The sequence below is a fragment of the Tigriopus californicus genome, chromosome 10 (assembly GCF_007210705.1).
Source record: "Tigriopus californicus strain San Diego chromosome 10, Tcal_SD_v2.1, whole genome shotgun sequence".
In the NCBI taxonomy this organism is placed as follows: Eukaryota; Metazoa; Arthropoda; class Copepoda; order Harpacticoida; family Harpacticidae; genus Tigriopus; species Tigriopus californicus.
Genome location: NC_081449.1, coordinates 13,522,617 through 13,546,961, shown reverse-complemented (window position 1 = coordinate 13,546,961; position 24,345 = coordinate 13,522,617). Strand labels below are relative to the sequence as shown.

The window sequence follows — 24,345 nt, the reverse complement described above, 5'->3', positions numbered from 1 at the left end:
CTCAACACTTCCCCTTAATGAAAGCTTGAGGTTCAATTTCAAACAAATCTTTGACCGGGGACAAACATTGGCCCCTAAACATGACCAAAACCCCTGAGTTTCCCCGAAAATCCTCGGTTTTAGGTTATTTTATGGTTAAAATTCATGAAATAGGGTTTTTTGCTCAAAAATGACCAAAATACTTGAAAACTTAATTTGACCTAAAAAGATTATCTTTCCGACCCCTAGTAAAGAGATTTATTGATACAACTTGGAATGTCAAATAAAGAATGATTCAAGCACCAACCAAGAGGGGACAATAATAATTGTTCTTAACAACCTGTTTTCTTAGCTTTCGCTGGACGATTTGAGAGGAGAGAGGTTTCGTTTTCAGAGAATGTAATCTGTGGAATGTTGAAATTCCGTCTCGCTTCTTCTTTGGCTTCTTTTTTGGCTCTCCATTTGTGCACAATGGGTACATAGAAGAACGTATGATGCTTGTCAAACTCTTCGGCCTCTTCAATGGTGTCAGGCAAGTCCACATCCGCGGTTTCGGGTAGGAAGAGAGCTGTCACGGCCCCAAAGAGGGATCCCAAGGCCAAGATCATGAAGGGCAAGCTCTCCCACGCTTTACTCTGGAACAAATATTGTTAGGAGTTTGTCCAAATGTGACTCGCCTTTAACGTAATCTCTATTTTTACATACAGAATACACAATATAAGGCGAGAAGAAATTGGCCCCAAGGGCGAAGACGTTGGCTAAAGCGTTGCCTTGACCGCGTAATTCGGTGGGAACGATCTCGAAAGATATTTGGGCCCCTGTATTCATGGCAAATGTGATGAAGAACCTTCCCATCATGGCAAATACGGTAGCCAAGGGAATGTTGTCTAGAAGATTAAATGAAGCATTGCCCTTTGATTTGGCTGTTTGTTTCGCCCACATTTACGGAGAGGCTGAGAGAGAGAATTCAATCCATTGATGTCATGGTTAAAAACTTTTTGCTCTTGCTTTATCATGTCATCGATGTGGAAGCAAGAGCTATCGAGCATTACTACAGGCATACTTTTCTATTCTTCGTAGGAGAGCATTCAAAAGCAAGGCAAGTTGACGCAGACTCCTTAAGCTTTTTTAGCGTCACATACTGAGTATGTCACTTACGTAGGTTGAAACCGCATACAATCATGGCCAAGGCCGACAGAGTCATGGATAAGAAGGCCGACCATCGACGTCCTAAAGCGTTTAAGCTCCAGACAGTGCAAAGGTCAGCGGGCAATTCCAAGGCGGCAGAGATCGAAAAGGTCCAATAAATGGAGTATTTCAAATTAGAAATGTTCCGAATGTGACCATCAAACATTGAAGAGATGCACATCCTGAAAGCCAGGTTATTGTTATGACCACAGGGACAGATCAGGTTTGTTGTCTTTTACCAGGTTATGATCATGAGAATGGTGTTTCTCCTTAGACGAGGAGTTCGGAAGAGATCCAACCAAGATTTTTGACTTTCGTGCGATTTCTCTTTGATAACCAGCTTCTGAAAAATGTTTCTGCTTTTTATCGGCGGCATGAATTGGATTAATGAAAAATGACATTAAGAGAGCGGGATCTTTTTTTTACATACATTTACAAATTTCTGCCGTTGAAATTGGAATCTTCAATTAACTTAGGGCGTCCTTACTTCAAAGCTTTTGTAGATATGAGGCTCCACGGTTTTCTTGTTAAATTTTGCAATGGCCTTCAGGACTTCGATACTCTCCTCGACTCGACCCTCAGACGCTAACCATCTCACAGACTCGTGAATGAACCTAAATTAGACGATTACAGATAGCTTAGAATTATGTGTAAACAATTGGTGGTAAATCAATAATAATGCAATCCACTAAACTAGGCAACTCGATATCGACTCAAGCGTAGGTAGCAGCATGAAAAGGTTACAATTTAGTTTCATATCTTGGATGAACTTACCCTCTTGGAACGATGGCAAAAAGAACTTGAATAAAGAGAGCATGATGCCAAATCTTCCAATCTTGCAAGTACTTTAACAACCAAGGCTGATAAACCCCCCCGACAGTGAGGGCAACCGCCAAGCTTATGTTCCCGATAAAGGATCGCTTCTCGATGGAAACATTTTCCAGTGCTGTAATTAAAAAACTCTCTTCATTCACTTGGTTTAAATTGAAATATGCCGAAACAAAACTAAAATAACATGGCAGCACTTTTTAAATCAGGGAACCAAAAGAATAACTTTGTTGCTGTAGACATATTTTAATATCTAGTCATAGAAGTACAAAACTTTCCTTACAAAGATCATCTCGTAGAGATTAAGATTGTCCAACTTTGATTGTATTTTTACCCTGTTTTGTCAAGCTGTTCTTCTCGGTTCCCCGAATTAAAAAAACTTTACCCATACATGACTTTGTTTAGTTAAATTGTATTTTAAACCAAGCGTTTACAGAGGGTTCAAAACAAACGGAACCATAATCGCGTCAATCATGACTCTTGATTGAAGTGTTGAATTAGCTCAATGTCAATGCAATGTGACATATTTGCCCAATCCACGGACTCAAAACTACTAAGGAGCTTAAAGTTGTCGGTTCAATATTCAAACTATAAAGAGCTATCGGTTCAAAGGTCATTTTTGAAACAAGAGCATCCAAATGTTTCTTTTTCGAAATAGTGAAAGTCGTGAATCGTAATGGATGCTATGGAGAGATAGCGCAAATAGAAACCCATTTTGCTACCTACGAATGGTTCTCTAATCCATCTTATTGAGCTTAATATTTCCTTTGAGAGCCAAAATTTATCCGAGTTTGAAGCATGTTTTCTTGTTCCTTTTCTTTTAAAGCACCCTAGATAGAAAAATATACTTAAGCGTCAATGCTCATATCTTTTGTTGTTACCAAAATAATTTGACGTTGATTAGATCGTGAAAATGCTTACTGAGCAAAAAGAATACTGAGAAGAAGGTGGTGTGGGTGAGTCCCATCAGAAATCGGATGACAGTGAAGGCCACAAAGTTCTGACAGAATGGCGTGGCTAAGCCAGTGACCAAAAGAAGGCCATTGGCTGAGTATAAGGCCCACAAGCGACCGAAATGATCTGCAGCGTATCCGAAGAACAAGGTCCCTATAATGCCTCCAAAGAAGAACATGGATTGCGTGAAGGCTGGTTTCCAAGACTCATCGCATACCCAGTTCATCTGCATGGAGTGATTAGGCCAGGGAAAGGAATAATAGACAGATTAGGGCAAACAGCGTCGAATGTTGAAGTACATACAATACCACTTCGAACTTGTCGTAAAATACTTTCAGAATCTTGGAGTTGTATCATCAGCTGCTTCCCATTGTTTCCGTTCTAAACTCCTTCATTAAAATGTATCAGCTAAATTTTATGATTTTATACTGGGTCATGACAGCAAATATTGGGGATTCTATTCAATGAGAAAGGTTATGCGATCAGTAGACTAGCAATATAGTTTTTAAAAAAGTTAAAAGTAAAATTCAAGAAACTTTCAAATATCAAACTCAAATTCGATTTTTATCCAGATTCACTTTCGAGTGGCTGCATTTTAATAAAATTTTGTGCCTTAACTCCATTCAAGACATCTGTCTGTGTTCGGTAAATCAAATATCATTTTTATTTTTGACTTAGTTTTCGACAACCCTACATTCAAGGACTAGCTCGGTCTGCCAACTTGAACTCGTTGGTAGACCAAATATTATATAAAGATTGAAAGGTAATATATAGACGAATTATTAACCTTTCATTTTAATGGTACTGGGAATTACATTCCCCGTAGAGGTTAGAAGAACCATGAAAAACCAAAGCAAAAATAATAAGGTACAAAAACTTCCAGCATTGCTTTCAATTGGACCTAGCATCAAAGCTTGGATTGAGGAAATTTCCACGAGTTTAGCTTGTATATGCTGTTTTGATCCTATTATGTACTATTTTTTTTTTTACACATTAGAGCTTCAGCTGAATTGAGGCATGTGAAGTATATACGAAATGAAAGTTGCCTCACATCTGTGAGGGTGAATGAAAAAATCCCGTAAAGTTGTAATCGTGTCCTTGTGAGCAAGGCACGATCGGCCAAGAAGAGTTGGAACTTCGATATCCCATGGAGAACATCTGAAAATAAGTAAGATGATTCAATCCAAACAATTGATTCTTCAACAAGGAAATTTTGTGGACTAATGCACCCGCTAGAATCAGGGGGCCAATCCCCACAAGGCATGGGTTCGAATCCAGCCTTTTGTCCAATTCCAATATATATATCAAGATCTCCCTCATTAAGATTAAAAGATTACCTGGTCCACCTTGATATAACACTCCAGTGAGCAATTTTTTTGCGGACTTCCTTACCGCTACTGGTATTGGAATCCCAGCAGTTCAAGTCGAGAAATATATTCATTTTTACTTAACTTTTATTTATGTATATTATTTGATCGACCAAAGAATTCTGACTAAAATCCTGCTACTGGATCAACGCCTACAATACGCCCTACGAATATTTGAATGCAGCAAATTGAGCAATGAAGGAGCCCAAGAAAGAAGAGAGTTGGACTTCATTGTTTTAACTAGCCTGGATTCTCGAGGGCTTGAAGGTGCTCTCAAAACGCACATTAAGCCTCTACGGTCACTACAATTGACCCTAAATCCTGGGTGGGACAAAGCTCATGAATGCTTTTGAAAACGTACAATATCAGATACCTTTTGTACCTTCTCTGAGTACTGTACAATCCCAACCTTTCTAACCTCTCCCAATACGAGAGCTCTCTCGTATCTTCAATGTTCCTAGTAAAACATCTTTGGACCTGCTTGAGCTTTTGCAAACCTGCCTGATACTAATTGGAGCCCAAATGGGAGAGGCATATTCAAGATGCGGCTGAACAATTGACTTGTACAGAGTTAGCATCATGACACTATCTCTGGACTTAAACGTGCGATATATCCAACCACATGTTTGAAAAGCAGATCATGACAGTTTATTTCAGAAATTCTTCAATAGGCTCAAAAAAGCCAGTCGTTAAGATTGAGAGTTTCCTTGGGAGCCCGAATGGAGCCAATAGATTCTCTATTTCATCACCTACATCAATTGCTCCACATCAAAAGATTAGTTGTACTGTCGGGATCTCTTTCTCTGTTGTTGCAGGTTCTATGGCTGAAGAATTCATGCTAGACTTTTCATTTGATTTTTCTGCTGTCGTTTTGCTTTCGGCTTCTCAGCTATTCAAAACATGCGCTAAACTTTCTTCAAATTGTCGAACCTCTCTGATTTTTACCCAACGTAAAAAATCAAATAAAAACTCGAGGTTTACTAGATGATACGAAATTAGTTGCTAGTACGAATTGGATAGATTTAAGGCGTTGGACACAACGTCTAAATTGATGTAAATATTTCATCAACGAGAATCTGTTTTCTCCTCTTTTGTGCCTATACTCTTATCGTGCACAATGATGGAAGAACATTACTGCACTCCAATTGAGAATCATTGAACTGATCATTGGCATTGAAGAACTTGCAGAGCTCGATACAGCCGGATACCTCATCTTACCTCTTGATGATCGACATCGTACATTTCACATTGGCTTCGTGTTCCATCTGAGGTAATAGGAAATGCCAAGGGCTCCAATTCCGAGGTGATATTGTCTATATGACACCAGTGATCGGGTACGTAAAGAAATAGAATCGGTGAATAGGCCACATAAGACAGAAAGAGCGTGAATGGGAAGAATGTGACGAGAAGCAGGTATTGATAACGACCCCATCCTCCAACGTAATTCAAGATGTCCTCAAATTCTTTGATGGGCTCAGACGGGTCCGGCAATTTTTTTGAAGTATCGCCGCTAAAAACAAGCCAGAAGGTGTATTTTGATCAATTTAAAGTTGTCTTAAAAAAGGAAGGAGGGGGGGAATCAGGTTGGGGGTGGTTTGTTTCTGAAACAAATGCTCTTTCAATGCCAATTGAATAATTTCAACACGCACGACAACAAGTGAAATAATCATGATGCAAATACATCATATTTTATTTTATAGTTATTTTTACGCCATGACATGACCAAGAGCCGCAATAAAGATTATTATTATTATTATTATTATTAAAAAGACACAGGGCTCTAATGGTTCCTCATTGAAAGGAACGGATCGCATTTTCCGTTCCCTTGGCCAAAATGAGTGACTCATTAACTACTCGTACGCTTTAAAAAAGAAAGAAATGTGATGGCTTTCTCATTCAAATTATTTTTCCAATTTTCCAGGCTCATTGACTCATTATGGCTTTACTGCTAAATCACTAACTTGCATGAAATTTGTCAAGTGTAGAAAAAGAAAATGAACCCCATTCACTGAGACATGAAGTGCAATCTAAAAACATTCATTTTGACTCTTAAGTGATTATGTGAATAAATGTATTTCGACCGCGGATGCGTCGTGTTGCAACCTATGGGAAAAAAAATCAGTGACAGTATCACATTGTTGACTAGAATGATTGACAATGTCAATGATAGAATAAGGGCCCTTATTTCCAACGTCACACGACCCAAAGAAAACGGGAAGACGCGCGGTAGATTGCTACATAAACTGCTCTTACCTTGCCTTGAAAGCAATTTCTTTTTCGGACATTATGTGACCCGAGGCACTAATAGAAAATAAGATTTTGATAAAATTAGTCAAAAACAACACAAACGCATTATAATTCAATAACAAGGAATTGGCCCAATCGGCCCTTTATTTGGTAGAGGCTGATTGACAAAGCGCCCTCTGGAGTGCAGAACGTAAAACATTTTTCGTGCAGCGTAAGGGGGCTATAACGAGAAGGCATGAATTACCAATGGCCAGAGTAAAACTTCATGTAACGAAAGGTTATTAATCTGTAGACTTTAAATCAAAATGAAAATAACAATTCCATTCATTGCAAAGAATAATTGTCGCTACTCTAAACATGTCAGATTTTTTAACGCCTATTTTTGCCATGCAAATTATTGTGACAGTTTACGAGCTCTTCGTGATTGTTTGATGTATTTCGAACTTGTTGTTCATACTGTAAAGTATCTAATATTTACTGTAATTATTTTTCGCGTTTTTATTTGAAAATACTTCGCTGGAATTATTTTCCGCGTTTTCCTCAAACTGCGGCTAAATTTTAATAACAGGCATGCTCGCTCACGAACACCAGAATGCGTATAGAGATTATTCGCTGGAATCAATTTTCGAGGAAAACATTTCAGCGCGAAAATCGCGAAAATCAATTACTTAATAGTATTTAGACGAGGCTGACAATAAAGACAATTTATTAGAGCGAAATCATAAATTTGAAAAAGGTTTTCACAAATCGTGCCTTAATTCATCTTTTAATAAATGCAATATACAATAATGACATTGACGTCACCAAGTGGTAATTTACTGTGTTTACAATAAAAAAATGACACTAATATCAACGTGACCCAAAACGATCATTTTGTAAACTTACTGCCACAATTTAGCTTTTTTAGTTTCTATGATTCACTTTCTTATTGCGATGTTTCGCTTACATCAGTACGATCACAGAAGTCAAGAGCGTAAGTGCAATGAAGATTTTCACAACCTAGAATACAACCTAGAACACTTGGCCAAAGTTAAAATGATGTAGATGATTCATATTGAAAACTCTTGGAGGGAGTCAAAATCTGACACAAGATTTGTTTTGATTGACGTGATTTAAGACACAAATCGTCCCAAGGTAGCCCTTTAGAGACATCTAATGATTCGGGGCTGAAAAATTGTTTCATTCTTGAATAATGTTTTCAAATGATGGAGAGCAATCTTACGTTGGTTTCTTGGGTTTTAAGGATCTTGGCAAGAATTCAATGTTGGGCTGATCAATTGTTTTAGTGCATTGTATTGGTGTTACGTCGAATTAAAAGATATGCTCGTTTGGGCCGACCTAATGAAATAATTCCAAGTCTTAATAAAGTTGCAATTAATTGGCTTAGTTGGATTGGTGACAAGTTAAGAAACATTTCTCTATATCCTTCTCGTGTTACATCAATGGAAGAGTCAGTGGAAGGAGAAAAAGTATTTTGAAAAACCTTGTTTATGGTGTGTTTGAAGTTTATGAGTAATGAGTTTTTTTATCTTTGAACTATTATTAACACTGAGCCTTTTTGTTATGAATTATCCATTCAAAAATAGTTTGTTCATATGTTTGTAGTTTCGCACCTTTTGGAAATGCCTAACCTGATGAAAGAAGGCATTAGATCAAAATGGATGGACAACATCTTTTCTCTAATCTTCAGTGTGTGAGTCATAATCGTCTTTATTCTTATCCTTGGGACCAACATTTTAGTATATCGTACATACTAGTTGGTATTGCTTGGACAATATGATAAGTAAATATTAAAAAGAGTGACAAATAAAAATGGTTGAGGCAATAAAGTCTGTTAAAAAAAGTCAAATATTACCAACAATCAATCAAACTTACTTTGAGGACGAGTCCAGCAGAGATATAGTTTCGATTTCCATAGCCACGCTTGAAAGGAGAAAACTTTGGAGGGTGATGGAGACGCTAGAGAACTTTTCACCAACATAAAATTTATTTCGTCGTCAAGAATACGGAAGCCCTTTGGGAGAGCCAAGGATAAAATAGTTTTCCACAGTTGCTCTAGGAATTACCTATGATTTGTATCTAGTATCAGAGCAGGTCCGTGATTCTCACGTTTTTTCGAACGGCGTTGTTATATCCTTCCTTGAATTTGAACCAGATGTCACTACTCACAATCTCGTTGTTATAACAGTCATGTCGATCACGGTCGGCCTTTTGGCCCTCGATCTTCCGGCCAAAGAAATCCACGGGATTGTGCTCGACCACGTCGATTTCTTTGGCTTTCAGCTTCTGCAGATGATTGGGCGTGGTGGAAGAAGAAGAAGAAGAAGAAGAAGAAGAGGAGGCCTCTAGTTTTGTTGATGTTCTTGGGCCTCCTGTCTGATCCTCACTAACTCGACTCTCATTCTTCGACCTGCTTTCTCCCATGTTGTGGCCCTGCATAGACGCTGACGACGCTGTTGATGAGACCGAGACAGTAGATTGAGCACTCGAACTCGCGCCTCGGATTTCGTCGGCACGCATCTTTTCCAATTGGATCTCATGGGCGATCACTTGCTTCAAAGAGTAGGTGAGACTCGAGCGGTGTGGGATGCCGGGGAAATGAGAGACCTCGTCGACGCTCGGGTCCAATCTAAGGCGGGGAAGTAAAGACATCGATGGAATCAGAAAGATGGAAGAGGATTGAAATGAATGGATGGTGATGAGAGTGGGGTGTCACTCGCACCCATTCATTAGAAACCATTTGGAATAGACGCTTACTAATTCTACTCTCCTATCCTTAGTGCAATTGAGAATAATGAGAGATTGAGAGGCCTAACTTGGCTGCCTGCCAAAAAATGAGTGGTGGTGTAAGTACTACATAAAGAAAGGCGGCGGCCTTCATGGAAGTTATTTTCACCATTAAACATGCCATCGTAGAAATTTATCGGTTAAAGGAGTTCACCATTTGCGCTCTTCTCTTGGAAACATTTAGAGGGGAGGTTTTGCCGCATGGATGGAGAAATTCGATTATGTTGTTGTTGTGCACTTTCATGACATAACCAACCGTACTCACAAAAATATGTCGTTTCGCTAACAATGGACCTAAAATGATCGAGATTTACCGCCTGACTTTCATACTTTCCTCGTTAATTTTGTCAAGTGTCGATCCGAGAACAGAAAACAAGACTCTTAGCTCCAGGACTAAGAACATTGTCTTATGTTAAACCTTCTGAAGTCACCTCTTTGTTGAGGACAAAAGCATAAGAGTTAGTGGGGGTGGCCTTTATAATAATATTCGGATCTGCTAAGGTTCAAAACACTGGATCTTATTTATAGCAAAAGACTTCCTCAAAAGAAGCTGAACCGACATTTATGGGCTTAAAATCTGACCTATGTCGGGCATTAGACTGTTGATAGGGCTTTACTGAGTGATCAGTTTGGAGGAAACAAACAGAAGCACTTGATTGGAGTTTTTAGACCAACAAGAATGACGTTATCTCCGTCGATCAGATAACAAACATCTGGAATAAGGGGACAAATAATGAGTCCCAAATCTAGGTTATTAAAAATTGATCGGAAGAAAGCCAAAGCAGTTTTCCTCATCTGTCATTCTTTTATGTTGGTGTTGAGACTCTCCGAAGCCTCGGTTCAACCGAAAAACAAACGGTCTTGATTCTGCTTTGTGAAGCAACCACATGTTTTTGTGGAGGCAAATAGAGCTTCCAATCCAACAATGTGGCTCTTTCCGTCTCAGCTTTTACTTAAGAACTGTCCCATTCGTCGAGGGAAATGACTTGCGGTGGTATGTTCATTCAAGGCCAATCTCCTTAGTCAGCATTCTCTCTTTCTTGCTCGCAATGAAGGCTGTTTTATGATTCGGGTTTATTCTTCGATCAAGAGCCTTCTTACCTGTACTCATATTGGCCGTCAGCACCGAGTTGTTGAACATATTGCAGGTTGTACGCGATCATGGTTTGGACCAGATTCTTAAGCTCTTGCTTTTCACGTGGAGAGTAAAGCTGGGTATTCACCGGTCTCAAAACAGGCTGCATAATCTCCAAGAGCATGGGCAGGGTATCAAATACCTAATAAAGAGGGAAACGTTCTTTGAGTGGAAGTGAAGGGTTTAGGAGAACGATTTCCTTTTTCGGAGACTCACAAGAGGCCCTTTTGATAAGTGATAAGAGTCTTTAGAGAGCGGATTGTTGATCTCATGTACAGCTATACTTACGATGGCACTAGTAGAGGCGAATGCTCGAGCCATGGGAGCCATGTCACTGATCATGGAAGAAATGAGATTCTTGGTCTTGTTGAGGGCATTATTTTTCTCGGAGGGTGTGTAAGGATACATGATGCGGGTTTTATGTAGAGAGCCGAACAACAGATGCGAGGCCACAAAGGCGAACGGCTGGTATCCCATGAGCGCGTACACTTGTGAATGGCCAATCATCTCCTGGGTCAAGTCGAAGAAACAGAACCATTCGTGACCAGCTATCACCTATAATCACATTAACACAAGTCTAGCTTTCATCCTTTGAGAGGGTATCGCACATAGGCAAATCGCTTACATTTTCGAGTTGAGAGTCCTTAAATTTGACTTGCAAGTAGTTTTCAAACACGCCCTGCATGAGTTTATCGTAGTCACCACAAGAGGAAGCCAAATGGAACATGTTACTAAATCGAAGCGGCAAAGACGCTCGACTCTCCTCGATCTGGACGAGCTCAGACCGCACTCGCTTGGTCGTTCTCTTATGGCCTCGAGGGAGCTACAACACGCCGAAGAACCACTCTCAGAGTAATTATTTGTTTTACCGCAGTACCTAGACTCTCATGCCAGTCGATGACTTACTTGGAAAAGCTCGTTCCACACAGAGAAATGGCTCTTTTGAGAGTCCTTTTGACCCACATTAGCTTGCTGGACATCCATGGTCCGGAGAGGTTTTCCTTTGGATTTGAAGAACTGCAGGGTGGACAGACAGGATCGGATATCGTTCTCAGTTTTCTCACAGAGAGCATTCAAAGCTGTGGTGTCGGTCAAGAGATTCTCTTTCCGGGAAATTTCCAAGAGCCTTTGGGACAAGCGACCGGATAAAGTGGGTGGGAATGGAACCTGAAGGGGCAATAATCTAATGAAGAAATCGTCCAGAATGATAGTGAATGAATCTCGTCAACTCACAATGAGACAGTGTTGCTTCAAAGGACGAAGTGCGGGCACATAAAGGTCGTTACAGATGCAAATGATGGGTCGTTTCAAGACCTCGCCTTGTTTGCTTCCTTTCTTGGTTTGTTTCCCGCATATCAAAGTAACCAAATGGTTGATGGTCTGAACGGGTGATCCATCGATCTCGTCGATGATCAAGCAATTGGGTCGGCGATCCTTGGCACTTACAGATTTCATTTGCGTGGCCGCTTCCAATTTGGCTCGGAATGTCTGAAGGGCTCGATCATCGGATGCATTCATCTCGACCACGTTGTACCCGGCATGACGAGCAATCACATGAGCTAAAGTGGTTTTCCCGAGCCCTGGAGGACCATGAAGTAAAGCCACTTTTTGCCCCGGTCGATGATGTTCGTCCAACTCTTCTTGGACCTCGGGAACGTTAGAGAATTTCTTCCATTTCCCGAACTTATCGTTTTGGTCGTTCTCTTTCGGCTTTCGGACCTTCACCGGTTTCACTTTGCCAAACACCACCTGATCCCAAAGTTTGAGCCACTTTAACAGAATCCGATTGGTTCCATCGTCCGACAGGAGTTCCAAATATGATTTGGGCTTGAATTTCTCTACCCAAAGGCATTTGCGTGAGCCCTCCTCATCCATAGACTCGCAACCGGAGTCGTTGGTGTCGGTGTGACTCAATCGAAGCTGATCCTGGAGCTCCGGGGTTAATTTGGCTTGCTCCATAAAAGCCTGTTCCTTCAGATCGGCATATGGCACCCCGCACAACTCGCCAAATTGGACCTGGTTCTTCACCAACGACGTCGTGGATTGCGTCACTGATAAATAGTACCGTTCACCCGTGGCCAAAGTAACGGATTGAAAGTCCCCATCGGGCACGCGTTTATGAATCAGACGCGAAGTGAGCTTTTCTTCGGTATTGGGCGCCATGGCGGCGGCTATGGAATTCGTGATATCGGACAAGACTTTCTGACGCTTAGGAAGAGGACTTTGAGTTGGATCCCGGGGTAGGGGTCCACTGCTTTTGATTTTGGCCGCGGGGAGTTCATCTAGATTCTCGAAATCCTCAGGCAGATCAACCAATGGCAAGGAAGTGTTGTTGCCTTGATCGTCATTGTCGTAACTCGTATCACCTTCCCCACGTGCTCTTTTAGATCTGATGTGCTAAAGCAAAAGATGAAATCATCAACCCGGAAAGTTCGAACGAAGGAGTTTACTTTTTTATACCTTGGTCATCCAAAATTCAAACTTTTTGCTCTCTGTCTTAATGAAAAAAGGGCTGCTATTTAGCAAAATTGTTTGAATAAACCCTGGCTTCACTGTGCCTCCCTCATAAGTTTTCTGGATTGTTGATCGAAGAAAACTAAAAAAAGCCTTTTGAAGAATTCCAAGAATTCCAGCCAATTTATTATAATAAGATCAAAAAGTGAGATTTGCTAAAAAAAAAAAAACAACATTAATCCGACTTGTGAGTAAATGAAGCCTGGCCAGAAATACTTGTCTCAAATAGGCTCGTTTTACTTTTTAATCGTTGCATTTTGTTCACATTTTTTGGCACTCCCTGACTTCAGTTTAGACTTATTGTATTGATAAATCAATTGAAAAAAAGACGGTATTCGAAGGATAAAAATTGTTACTCTAATCAATACAATTGCATGGCTTTTCGATGGACATGATCAGTTTTGTAGTTAGTGATACATACCTAGATATTCACTCAAAATTCAGGATACTCAAGAGGATGCTACATCCTTGGATTTTTTCAATCTAAATACCTGAGATTTTCTAGAACCAACATGAATATCAGGTGTCCTTACCCACCCTCAGTAATACCTGACTATCCAGTCGTTGGAGTTCTGAGACTTCAGAACTATGCTCTGGCTCATGCGGTTGGTCTTCGTTTCCCGGATCGGGATATCGCAGAGCGCGTTTAAATTTCCGTTCGTGGCTCTCCATTTCCCGGAGATGAGCCAAATCCTCTTCATTATCCGGGTCATCCATATCGTCCTCGGCCATGAAGTTACCCTGGTGCATTTGAGCCAACAGCTCATCGTCGTCGAACAAGTCCATGAAGGGAGAAAGATCACAATGTCAAAAGTGAATGGAAGACTTGATGTTGATATTGAAGAGGTGAGAGAGATATTTGGCGCGGAAGACTCAGAACAACGAATCAAAACAAACAGGGTGGCCATATGGCCATATTCAGTTGTTCACACTCGGTCATATCCGGGGTTTGGAAGTATCCAGGCGAAGTTATTCTCTTTGTGCAGTCAACTGGAAAATAGACAGCAGGTTTAGGTGTATGGATCGTAGTAAATTTAGTACGAATTCAATACTAATATCGGTCAATCCTGAAAGATGTAATGATCCACCGTCCGGAACTTCAGATTTGTTATCCGTAAAACCTTGGTCATTAGTCTATAAGATCAAGGATATCCAAAATCCAGGGACCATGGTTGATACGATGAAGTACTAGATATAAATAGCATTGTATATATGTGCTTGGAAAGATATTGATGACGAGGATTTGTGGAACAAGGAAGGGGGAAGAATAAAAGTCATCATGAATTGCTTTTCAAAAAGAGACTTGGAAGCAAGATTAGTTTTTGATTCGTTTGGAAATGAGTAAAATTTCTTTTTAGCACTCGATGGCGATGTTTGAGGGCAGTATCCTTATGTTGGGTGGAACACTTCTATTTCGATGTAGCCTAACCTTTGCTCCTGAATTCGGGTGTACTGTGATTCGAGGAGGTCCGCAGGAAACCGATTTGAAATAACGACATAGCATCCTGATTGAAATGACTGTTTATTTTCGGATTCGTTCTCTGCTCAAACTTAATAGATCGCCTCCCTTGATCAAGGCTCTTCGTCGTACAATATATTGGCTAGTGCATTTCTTTCATCGGACAAAAGATGTCCTTGGAGTTCTTCGCGTAAGGCCCACTGATAATCCTCAATTGCTTCGTTTTGTATCTCCACTTGGCCTTCTAAATAATGGGCCTTGTAGATGAACATCTGAAAGCCCACAAGATGAACATATCAGATTTATTAATTCTTATGAGCAAATTTAAACTAAGGCTAGGTATGAAAATAATTCATTTCACTTTGGCAAAAATTCTTCTCTATTCCGGTTCTAATTCTGTCTTGACTCGGATGATATGATCAGAGATCGAGCACTTGGCGGTCTTCAGCTCATCCAGATCTTGTTCACGCCCAGTCTGTTCCGATTGGGAGCTCAAGACCGGGTTCAAGGCCACTTGATGGTCAGGGGCGAGTAACTGCCGAGCGTGAAGATTGACCCGACATTGAACATTCAGCTTGATATCCAAGACCCGATCTGACTCTCGTTTAGCGAGGTCCGGCCTCTCTTCCCAATAGATCATGCAAAGCATGCCTAAGGCAAGACCCAAGGCAAAAGCACCACCAGTGGCCAAAAAGAAGGGAGCACTGGAGCAATTCATGTTGATTGTTTAGGATGAGCTTTTTATCCGAAGCAGATATCCGTTCATGTATCTCATTGGTGAGAGAAAGTCATTGTAGGGATGTATTCGTCAATATTAATGGAAGGATCTGGATTGGACAAGTGCCAATCGTCGAAATGACCGATGGTTAAATACTAAGAAATATCAATTACTTACCTGGACCAAAAATTGATGATAAACATGACTCAATATATACAGGAAAAAAAATACATGGAATTTACACAGGAATAAATTGGCATACAAAATTGATAACAATTTCAACACTTCTCAACAACTATCAGAAACCCAAGGGTGGTTCCCACGACATATCCCACCAGCCAAACTTCATTCCTAGGCCATTAGTACTACACTCCCAATGTCTCACCTTGCTGCCCATTTTGCCGCAATGGCCTTGCATGGTCTTGGAATATCGATTATTGTACACAGCCCACGGGGCCAATCCCAGAATCTGGACCTGCAACCGCGATCCGACATTATCGAGAACAGCCCTTTCGGCTGTCTGCCGCAAAGTCTCGCCGGCCAACCGCTGGGCCATGGGCAACGTCCACACAGGCGTGGCACCCCGCAAGTGCCGCACCATCAGCACCACGGGACGCGTCAGGGTTGGAGCCGGCTCATGGGGCGTACCCCGCGCTTCGGGATCCCGCGGAGGCAAAGGAAACTGAGCCATCTCTTTCTGCCAATCGTCCTCTAGATCCAAGGTGGTTTTGAGACCCGCCTCCCGTTTCTGAAGGCTCGCATCCACGGCTGACTTGGCCCGAGCTTCGCGTTGAATGGCCAATTCGTGATCGTTGAGCAGGCTTTGCTCGATTTCTTGTTGGCGCAAACATGTTAGAAACGTCTTTGGCAGCTCAGCGAGGGGCGGAGTGACCCGAGGGTGGCGCTCCACGCACACACTGACGGCAATGTCCCAGAGTTCGGCCGGGGTGGGCGTGGCCGATGATTTGGCGGTCTGAGAGGAGGCTCGACGGGGTAGAGGGGCCCACGATCCACGGCAGAGGGGCAGGAGACGGGGTAACCATGTGGTGCTCATGGTGTAGATCGTGGATTTGGATGATATGGTCGTTACATGTCTTCCATTTTTGGGTCAGCTGCCACTCTCGCGACATGTAGCTGCTTTAAATAAAAACGTTGCCCCGACATTTTTCAACCAAATGCAACCGTCATAAACGTATAGTGTGCGTGACCCTGAGTAGAATTTTGATTGGCGTGAGTTCGAATCTCGCTGCACGGAATCTTTTTTTTTTTTATTGCAGAATTAAGCTCTAATCTGCCGCTGTTTCCGAGGCCCTTGCAACCGAGCTGCCGCAGGCTTGCGCCGCGGCCTAGGCGCCCCCAGGCCCTTGCAACCGAAAGGTTAGGTTAGGTCAGGTTAGGTTAGGTTAGGTTAGGTTTTATTCTCTTCTCGAAGGACCAAAATATCAGCTGACCCAAAAACGGAAGATGTGCAACGGCCATAATTCGGCTTCTCGGTTGTGGCATTAGGTTTGTGGCCATAACATGAAGAAGGTTGCGTGAACACAACACATCAGCTGTCGGATTGGCCAATCAGGGTGACCTTTTGGACGACTGACGAAAAATAAATCAAGATTTTGAAAGAGACGAATGATGCGCTGAACTAACAGATTGACCTGTAGATACGCAATAGAGCGTACACTAGTCATGCGCCACGTCCAAATATGCTAGCTTTTATTCGCCTTTTTTGGGCCAATTGCCACTATTCTTGGACTGAAAAAAAATGCAATTGTTAGGCTGTCCAAGATGTTATATAGCCGAAGTATTGGTCTCGTTGGGTTTCATTGAACATTTCGTGTAAATAAATGCCCTATTTCAAGTTCAAAGGGCCTACATGGACTATCTAGCGTCCAATGAATTGGCCGCGTGTCTTTTATGTCAGCCAGCTCGTCTGCTCTTTTCAGGAGCCCTGAATGGCGCACTCATTCTCTCTCTGATTTCAAATGTGTTTCAAATGTCAACAACAAAGCTCACTTTGTTCTCTTCCATGCATGCATGGCTAGCTAGACTACAGTTCTCATCCTCCTCATCCAACGCTCATCCGTCCGACCCATCAACCTGAGCGCGGCTGTCAATCGGAATGGCGGCCGCCAAATACCGACGAGTGGACCTGGTCCGAGTGCACGAGCTTCCATCGCCCGCCCAAAATGCTTCCGACCTGGGCCATGATGTAGGCGTGCCCCGGTTAGCCACCCACGGGGGTACGTTGCCGGAAATCCTGGGCAAATTCTCACCCATAGGTGAACAACCCCACGATGACGAACTGACCCGCGTTCTCCGGCCCCGTCCAGCCGTGGTTATGGCTCAAGTCGAAAAAATTGAGCCGTTTTATCACGCTCGACCCGGTCAATTTGCCGCACCGCTCAATGACCGTCAATTCTACCACGTGCGAGAGGTGACGCCCCAAGGCCAATGGGGCTGGACGTATCATCTGACCACTTTTGGGTTGTATGCCCGCAATCTAGCCGACCATGTGCGAGTGGGCGACTACGTGGTGATCGAGAACCCCACCGTGGTCACTGATCCACATCCGGTGGCCAGTCGGGGTCATGATTTAAGCGTGTGGGTCGGACCCACCCTTCAAATGGACTCGAAAGTGACGGTGCTTCATCTGACGTTTTCGGGACCTCTCTTTTCAGCCCATGCGGGCACCCGTGACATGCAGCGAGTCGAACCCGAGACCGAGTCCAACGCGAGCTTCACCTTGAGATTAGATGACGAGGATGAGGTCATTGAACCCGCACGGCCAGCCAAGGCTCCAAATACCCCGGCCCAGCCACCACCACCGCCCAAACGAATTTACGTGCCCATCAATGAATGCACGTCCATCCGGAAGGCCGAATATAATGTGTGGGCCGTGATCACCCGTGTCTCTCGACCCGTGAGTGCCACCAAAGGGCAGCATTTGATGGCCCAGGTATTCATTCAAGATCCCGAGTGTACGGGCACTTACGGATATGCGGACTATCAGTTCAGTTTACTCGGCTTGAAGGACGACCAATTCCCACCCCTGGAAGCGGGGTACGTTATTCGAATTCACCACATGATAGTGCAGGAGTGGAATGGCGCTAAGAATGGCCGAGTCTATGATGCTCGATCGGTTTTAGTGGTGCCCGGTGGACCCAATGATCCCATGCAACCCATTTGTCGGGCCGCGGCCTTTGAATTCACTGAGCCTGATGAGGATCGTGTCCAAGCCCTACGAACTTGGTGGCATGGGTACCAAAACCTGGTTCGAGGACCTGGTCATGGGCCCGTTCGTGAAAAGCGCTTCGAGGAAATCTCAGAACCCGGTCAGTTTGACATCTATTGTGAAATCGTAGACAAAAAACCGGTTAAAGGATCTCATCACTCGCCTCAAACCCTTCTCACCATTACTGACGGGACCCTGAATTCATTAATTACGTTGACGAAGAATCCAGATTCTGTGGATGAGAAAGATACCCAAGAGCTAGCTTCCGAAGGTACCTATGATATGGAAATTACTGTCCACGGCCATGAGCAAGACGTGGTGAGCCCAGCTCAAATCGGGGACTTGGTTTTGCTCAAAGGAGTCCATGCCCATCACAAGGCCTTATTTGATTCACAGGAAAATGAGCAATGCTACGGCTTCTTTTTTACCATCCCGGCTGATCAATCCGGCGCCAAATGCCTCAAAATCCCTGACAATCACAGTCGAGCGCGACAACTCAAGAAGAGAATCCAAGCCATCCATGAGCAATCGAATAAACCTCAGCCGCATTCCGAGGACATGCGATCCCTGGAGGAATTGATGGAGGAAATTGGCCGATCCCCTTCGCAACCGATTGATAGTCAAGACACTAACATGTTCCCCAACAGCGAGATATTTGAGCATGTCAATCCCTCCGCATCACCCATCAAGTCCAACGTCAACTCCCGTTTGACTAACCCCAGTCAATCCCAAGATCCAGGAGCCAAACACGCAAGGTCATCTTTTGCTAAAGCCACCCCAAAAGACACCGAACCTGAACCGACTGACGTACGAATGGATGAAGACATACCGTCAGTTCGAAACCTGCCTGTGACCGAGAATGACCTGACCATGGACAGTAGTAGTCAAGGGAGTAGTTCGAGCACCAGCCTTGATTCATTGCCCAGACCGGTGGTGACCAGATCCAGAAGTAAGCAAACCAAAAAGGTCAGCACGGGTCGTCCCTCGGTGTCCAAATCAAGGCTGAATTCCACGCCTTCCTCCCCCGAGGAAGAAGATATCTTCTACTCCTGTCCCAGTCAGTTGTGATTTCGCAAATGGAACAGCCTTTATGATATTTAAAACGATGATGAGTTCGAGGTAGTTAACGCAGTAGTATTAAACAGCTGTGTTGGAATCGCTATTTATACAATAGCGGGGGGGCATGCCTTGCGTGGAGTTTATTAAAGTGAGGCTTGAAGAAAGTCGATAAGGTCAAGACGTTCTTGAACGCGTTCGCTATTTCATGCCGTCGAGTTTGAGGAGAAGAGCGAGGGCTTGCCTGAGCTTCTCTTGATATGAAATAGCGAACACATTCAAGGAGCTGACCAATCAACTTTTTGAGATCCAAACTTGAATTAACTCATAGAATACCAAGTAACTAGAATGCGTACCCTCCACAGGAGCTGTACTAGATGAGCATGATTTCTCCAACCTATTTTGGACAGACAAAATTCAGAAAAACTGCCCTCAGAGGGTATAGCAATAAAGGCTACTTTTTTTAAGAAATGCGAGAGGTAACTGGTGGCTGAAATATGTCCTAACCCAGTAGTTGAAACAAGCCGGTTACCTGGGAAATGGATTGATTGTCAGATGGTTAAAATACACTTTAGGAGGGGACACACGGAAGCAACAGTAAGTTACCTTGTGAAGAGTACTGATGGGATCAAATAAAAAATCAGGGGAGGTTGCAACAATTTACATTTTGAGTGGCATATGGTATCACTAGCGGAACATTGGAAACCTGTTGCTTAGTCACAAAAAGTAGCCCTGATTTATCTTCGTAAAAGTTAGAGCATTACTCTAACTCAAGATGCTTCATGATTTGAGATGTCCATAGCCTGGAATTTTGAGGGCTTGAAAGTGCTCGTCAAACTCACATTAAGTTTAGTGGACAGTCAATTGCGATGTCTGACGCATCGTTTGGACACGTATGGGCGTGGTTGCCCACATTGAACAGAGCGACTGAAGTTGGATTGATAGTCATGGATTCAACAGTCAGTTCAACTTTGTGAACACGGACATTATGCGACATCTTTCGTGCCTTCTCCGTGTAATTGGGCGCTAAACATTACGATTTGATGATTGGCGCTCTTACGGCATGTTTTGCGCGCCTTCTCCCGTCATCTAAGTGGCGACACTGACCAAATGATCACAAATCTGAACGGTGAACCATTCTCACCATTCTCACCATTCTCACCCTTCTCCGTGTAATTGGGCGCTAAACATTACGATTTGATGATTGGCGCTCTTACGGCATGTTTTGCGTGCCTTCTCCCGTCATCTAAGTGGCGACACTGACCAAATGATCACAAATCTGAACGGTGAACCATTCTCAATTGACTTGTAGTCATCGCCTGTCACCATTCCTCCATCGTATCATCATCATCATCATCATCCTCTCCCTCTCCGCGTGTCCTGCCTCCGGTGGGATATCCAGGGCCTGTCTTCATTCAGGCTTATTATCTACGGAGTCCGGCTCAACCCGCCTGTGAGTTCCTATCCTTGGCTGGCTTGCATCATGCCCTTACCGGTGAGTCGGAAGCTGGTGGACCCATGCTTCGACAAGTTCCGAGCCATGTGGATGGAAAACGCCTTCTGTGACGCCCTCATCATGGCCGAAGGGGATCCCGAAGCCATCACCATCAAAGCCCACCGCGTGGTCCTGTCCGCCTTCTCCTCAGTGCTCAAACACAAGTTCCTGGACCAGCCCGACCCCAGCCAAGTCATTCGGGTCAAGTACATCGACTACAACGGCCTCATGTTCGCCCTCCGACTCATGTACGAAGGTTGCGTCAAGATCCCCGATGGCGACCTGGAAGGTTTCTTCCAAGTGGTCCGATCCTTGGCCATTAAGACCGGCGAGCCCGAGCTCGACACGCTCATCTACGATCAGGATATCGCCGCCATTATGTCGGCCCACCCGTCCACTGCCGCTGCCAGCTCTGCCAAGCCCAAATTTCAGGGCGTTTTGGAACGGGTGAGTGGATCGCATCGGATTATCAAACCCGAATCCGACAAGAGCGCTGTCTCGTCGAGTCAGAGTGCCCAGCGACCGCCCGATTCTTCTCACGGGTCGTCTACCGAGGCCACGGTCCGTCCCCGAGTCGATTTGCGGGTACCGCCACCCGGATTGGTTCGGCCCACGCAATCCCATGTGTTCAACGAGCTGCACGATCATACCATGGAACAATTTAAAATCAATCGACGGCCCGATGGCACGCGCAATGTCTTTCGACCCGATACCAATCGCCCCGCGGAACCGCCTACCCCTGGAGGAGGACTCAATAGTGGCCGCGTGTTTTTGAACCGCACCGTACCTTTGCCTGTGAATGGTGGGCCAATTGGCACCTTGGGTTACACTCAACCTTCCGCTGATCGCCACAATTTGTCGCTACCCGCTATGAACGAACCGCCACCTCCGGTTAGCCGTCACGTATTTCTCAACCCCGAAGATAATCTATATTGGCTGGAGGCCCGGAACGAGGTCTCGACCGGCGAGCACGCCGTCAAGGACAAATTTGGCGAATTTGGCTTGCAACGGATCGCGGGTGATTACGAAGCTGACCAATGTCTGTACTTGGCCTTCAACTCAGAGGCCCAGACCTTGGCCGCCATGCAGGTCTTGGAATTCGAGATCAAGCTCACTCCTGTTAGGAGACCTCCAGCCAATATTGCTAGCCTTTGGTTGAACCCTCAATCTGGTGGGATGAGTCGAAGTGGCCCTCCGCCCGCATTTTCATCAGCCGCAGGTGGACCTCTGAAACGGGCCCGACCCACCTCCGAAGCCTTAAAGATATTTGCACCTCATTGCGTGAACAAAGCCGCCGTTCTCAGACTTTTGCGGAATAACGGCATCATGCTACCGCAGACTGCGCCACTCATCTTTGATCAAGGGTAAGTGGTCTTTAGTTAATTGTGCCCGTTCAGTGTGAATGGTTTATTCGCAATTGGAACATTGGGACTCTTTCCGGAATTCTTTACATGGATTTAGGTAGTCCAATTCATGAGTGAAATAATATTGTCCGTATTATTTTAGTTTTTCGCAGTCGGTTTGCTACCTAACGGAGATTGATTGTCTCAAGTGGGGTTATGCCCGTTCCATGTTATCATATCACATAAATCATGAATTGTTGCCTCGCTTATGGTGATAACCACAGTTCAACCATCTAAGCCATTCAGGGAAAGCTAATGCACCACCAATACGGAACACCTGTTTGGCATTCATTTAAAAAAAAAAAACAAATTCCATGGTTATTACTTAGCGCACAGATATCCGTTAATATGCAACGAAACTGGCAAAAACAATCAAGGAAACTAATTCTATAGAAGAGAAGTAACTTGACTCGGAAAGATATTTTCCGTATGAAAGTGAATAATGTATATTTGGGGGAAGGGAGACCCCTTGGATAATTAACGAAAATAAATTTCCAAATTTTTACATTTTACTCAAAATAATAATAACACTCTCTGTATTTGCATTCAATTTAGTTTGGTTTTTCAGGTATTGTACTATTCCCTTGGGACCGTCAGATTTGGATTCTGCCATTAGGAAATTCAGCGATAAACGGCACAATGGTGTCCCTTTGAACCCGGAGCGCGTGTCTCTTCCAGGTTAAATGAAACAGCCTCGATTGCATCTTCGAAAAAAATGGAGCTTTATTTTGTTATGTACCACACGGAATATAAGAGCTTATGATCAACTCAAACGAGGCAAACCACACAATCCCACATCCCAGAGGGCTCGCACCACCCCCTCATTCACTGTCCGACTCCGAAATCCCACCCAGAGCTCCACCCACCCTAAGGTCTGGACGAACACGATGAATTGCTCGTTTAAAGCAATCACATCGGATCGAGACACGCGAGTGACTTGTACGATCTTTCGCATCGTGTCCAAGAAGTGAGTCCGTTCTTTCTCCTTCTGGTACCGAATCTTGGCCAGACTCTCAGAGCGACACGATCGGGATCGTCGCCGAGGGAATTTAGCATCCATATTGGCGTCCAAATCATACTCATAATCGGTTTGATTCGAATCGGAGGAACAACTGCTGGTGTCCTCGGTCTCTCTCGGGTTGTTGGGCTCGAAAGTGTTTGACACGGAGGAGTGAACATCGTTCTCGTCATAGTTACGGCAAGACCTTCCACACACGTAGATCTTTGCTCCCAATGGCAGCGGGAACGAGGGTTGATATTGGACCCCTTCGAAAAGAGGCTCGTTCCCCGGGAGCAGGTTCACGAAATGTGAGATTGGCTCGGGGAAGGACGAAAACTTCCGAGATATCGTCGAGATGTTGGACAAGATTTGACACCCCTCGAAGGTCCCGCCCATCATCGCCCTTTGGCAGGATCGGTTGATTTGCACGCAAAGTTCGGTTTCCAATATGGGCAAAGCTGGACGGGGTGGTTCAAAGTATCTTTGAAAGATCAGCCCAATTACGGCCTCGACCTCCAGGGCGAACTTTTCTGAGATGGCTTGGGCGTGCTTGAGATTAGATGGGCGGGGCTTGCCTCGTCGGAAATTGAGGCTTCTCCGCCAGGCCTCGAGATCGCCGAAGAAGAACTGAATCGGGTCCAAGATGGCTCTTTGGAGATTAAGCGCGGAATTATCCGGTAAGATGGACTCCACGGTGAGATCACCCACGAATACGAGATATCTCCCCATGCGCTCGATTTCAAATCGACCTCGATTCAATTGGAAGAACGTGGGATTCTCACCCAATGTGTCCGTGAAAAATCGAGCCATACCGGCTAATTGACCGGCTGTACAGACCACGTGGTCATCGGACAAATGGCTGGGATATCGGAAGACTACGGCTAAAAGGGGATCGTCATATTCGGATTGCACAATTTGGGTGTCGTAAACGTACACTTCGAATTTATGAGACCTCTCAAAGTCGGCCATTCTTCTTGGCACTTGGT

General features: G+C 44.0%; 4 protein-coding genes across 8 annotated transcripts; 1 reads left to right on the top strand and 3 right to left on the bottom strand.

The window, feature by feature from the left end:
- Positions 1-222: 222 nt before the first annotated feature.
- On the bottom strand, positions 223-3,331 carry LOC131887646 (organic cation transporter 1-like). Its single transcript, XM_059236287.1, has 7 exons — positions 2,917-3,331; positions 1,942-2,113; positions 1,655-1,781; positions 1,407-1,510; positions 1,138-1,349; positions 685-866; positions 223-614 (listed from the first exon to the last, which is right to left on the bottom strand). The coding sequence occupies exons 1-7, from the start codon at positions 3,179-3,181 to the stop codon at positions 312-314; spliced, it is 1,365 nt and encodes a 454-aa protein (XP_059092270.1). The 5' UTR covers positions 3,182-3,331; the 3' UTR covers positions 223-311.
- A 624-nt stretch (positions 3,332-3,955) lies between these two features.
- Positions 3,956-13,901, bottom strand: LOC131887645 (chromosome transmission fidelity protein 18 homolog). 5 transcript variants are annotated; one of them, XM_059236283.1, is made up of 10 exons: positions 13,537-13,901; positions 11,719-12,882; positions 11,392-11,652; positions 11,111-11,308; positions 10,774-11,040; positions 10,452-10,627; positions 8,733-9,192; positions 8,439-8,486; positions 5,535-5,826; positions 3,956-4,107 (listed from the first exon to the last, which is right to left on the bottom strand). In XM_059236283.1, the coding sequence occupies exons 1-9, from the start codon at positions 13,783-13,785 to the stop codon at positions 5,791-5,793; spliced, it is 2,859 nt and encodes a 952-aa protein (XP_059092266.1). In that variant the 5' UTR covers positions 13,786-13,901; the 3' UTR covers positions 3,956-4,107; positions 5,535-5,790. The 5 variants fall into 5 exon arrangements, with proteins under 5 accessions (XP_059092266.1, XP_059092264.1, XP_059092268.1 ...); XM_059236281.1 differs by having other exon boundaries at positions 8,630-9,192; positions 13,537-13,900; XM_059236285.1 differs by having other exon boundaries at positions 3,957-4,107; positions 8,630-9,192; positions 13,549-13,900.
- Positions 13,902-14,504: 603 nt separating this feature from the next.
- LOC131887644 (large ribosomal subunit protein mL46-like) lies at positions 14,505-16,281 on the bottom strand. The gene is made up of 2 exons (XM_059236280.1): positions 15,562-16,281; positions 14,505-14,730 (listed from the first exon to the last, which is right to left on the bottom strand). Exons 1-2 carry the CDS (start codon positions 16,228-16,230, stop codon positions 14,572-14,574), a joined length of 828 nt encoding a protein of 275 aa, XP_059092263.1. The 5' UTR covers positions 16,231-16,281; the 3' UTR covers positions 14,505-14,571.
- A 4,425-nt stretch (positions 16,282-20,706) lies between these two features.
- Positions 20,707-23,132, top strand: LOC131887643 (uncharacterized). The gene is made up of 2 exons (XM_059236279.1): positions 20,707-22,320; positions 22,928-23,132. The coding sequence occupies exons 1-2, from the start codon at positions 20,945-20,947 to the stop codon at positions 23,040-23,042; spliced, it is 1,491 nt and encodes a 496-aa protein (XP_059092262.1). The 5' UTR covers positions 20,707-20,944; the 3' UTR covers positions 23,043-23,132.
- The last annotated feature ends 1,213 nt before the right edge of the window (positions 23,133-24,345 follow it).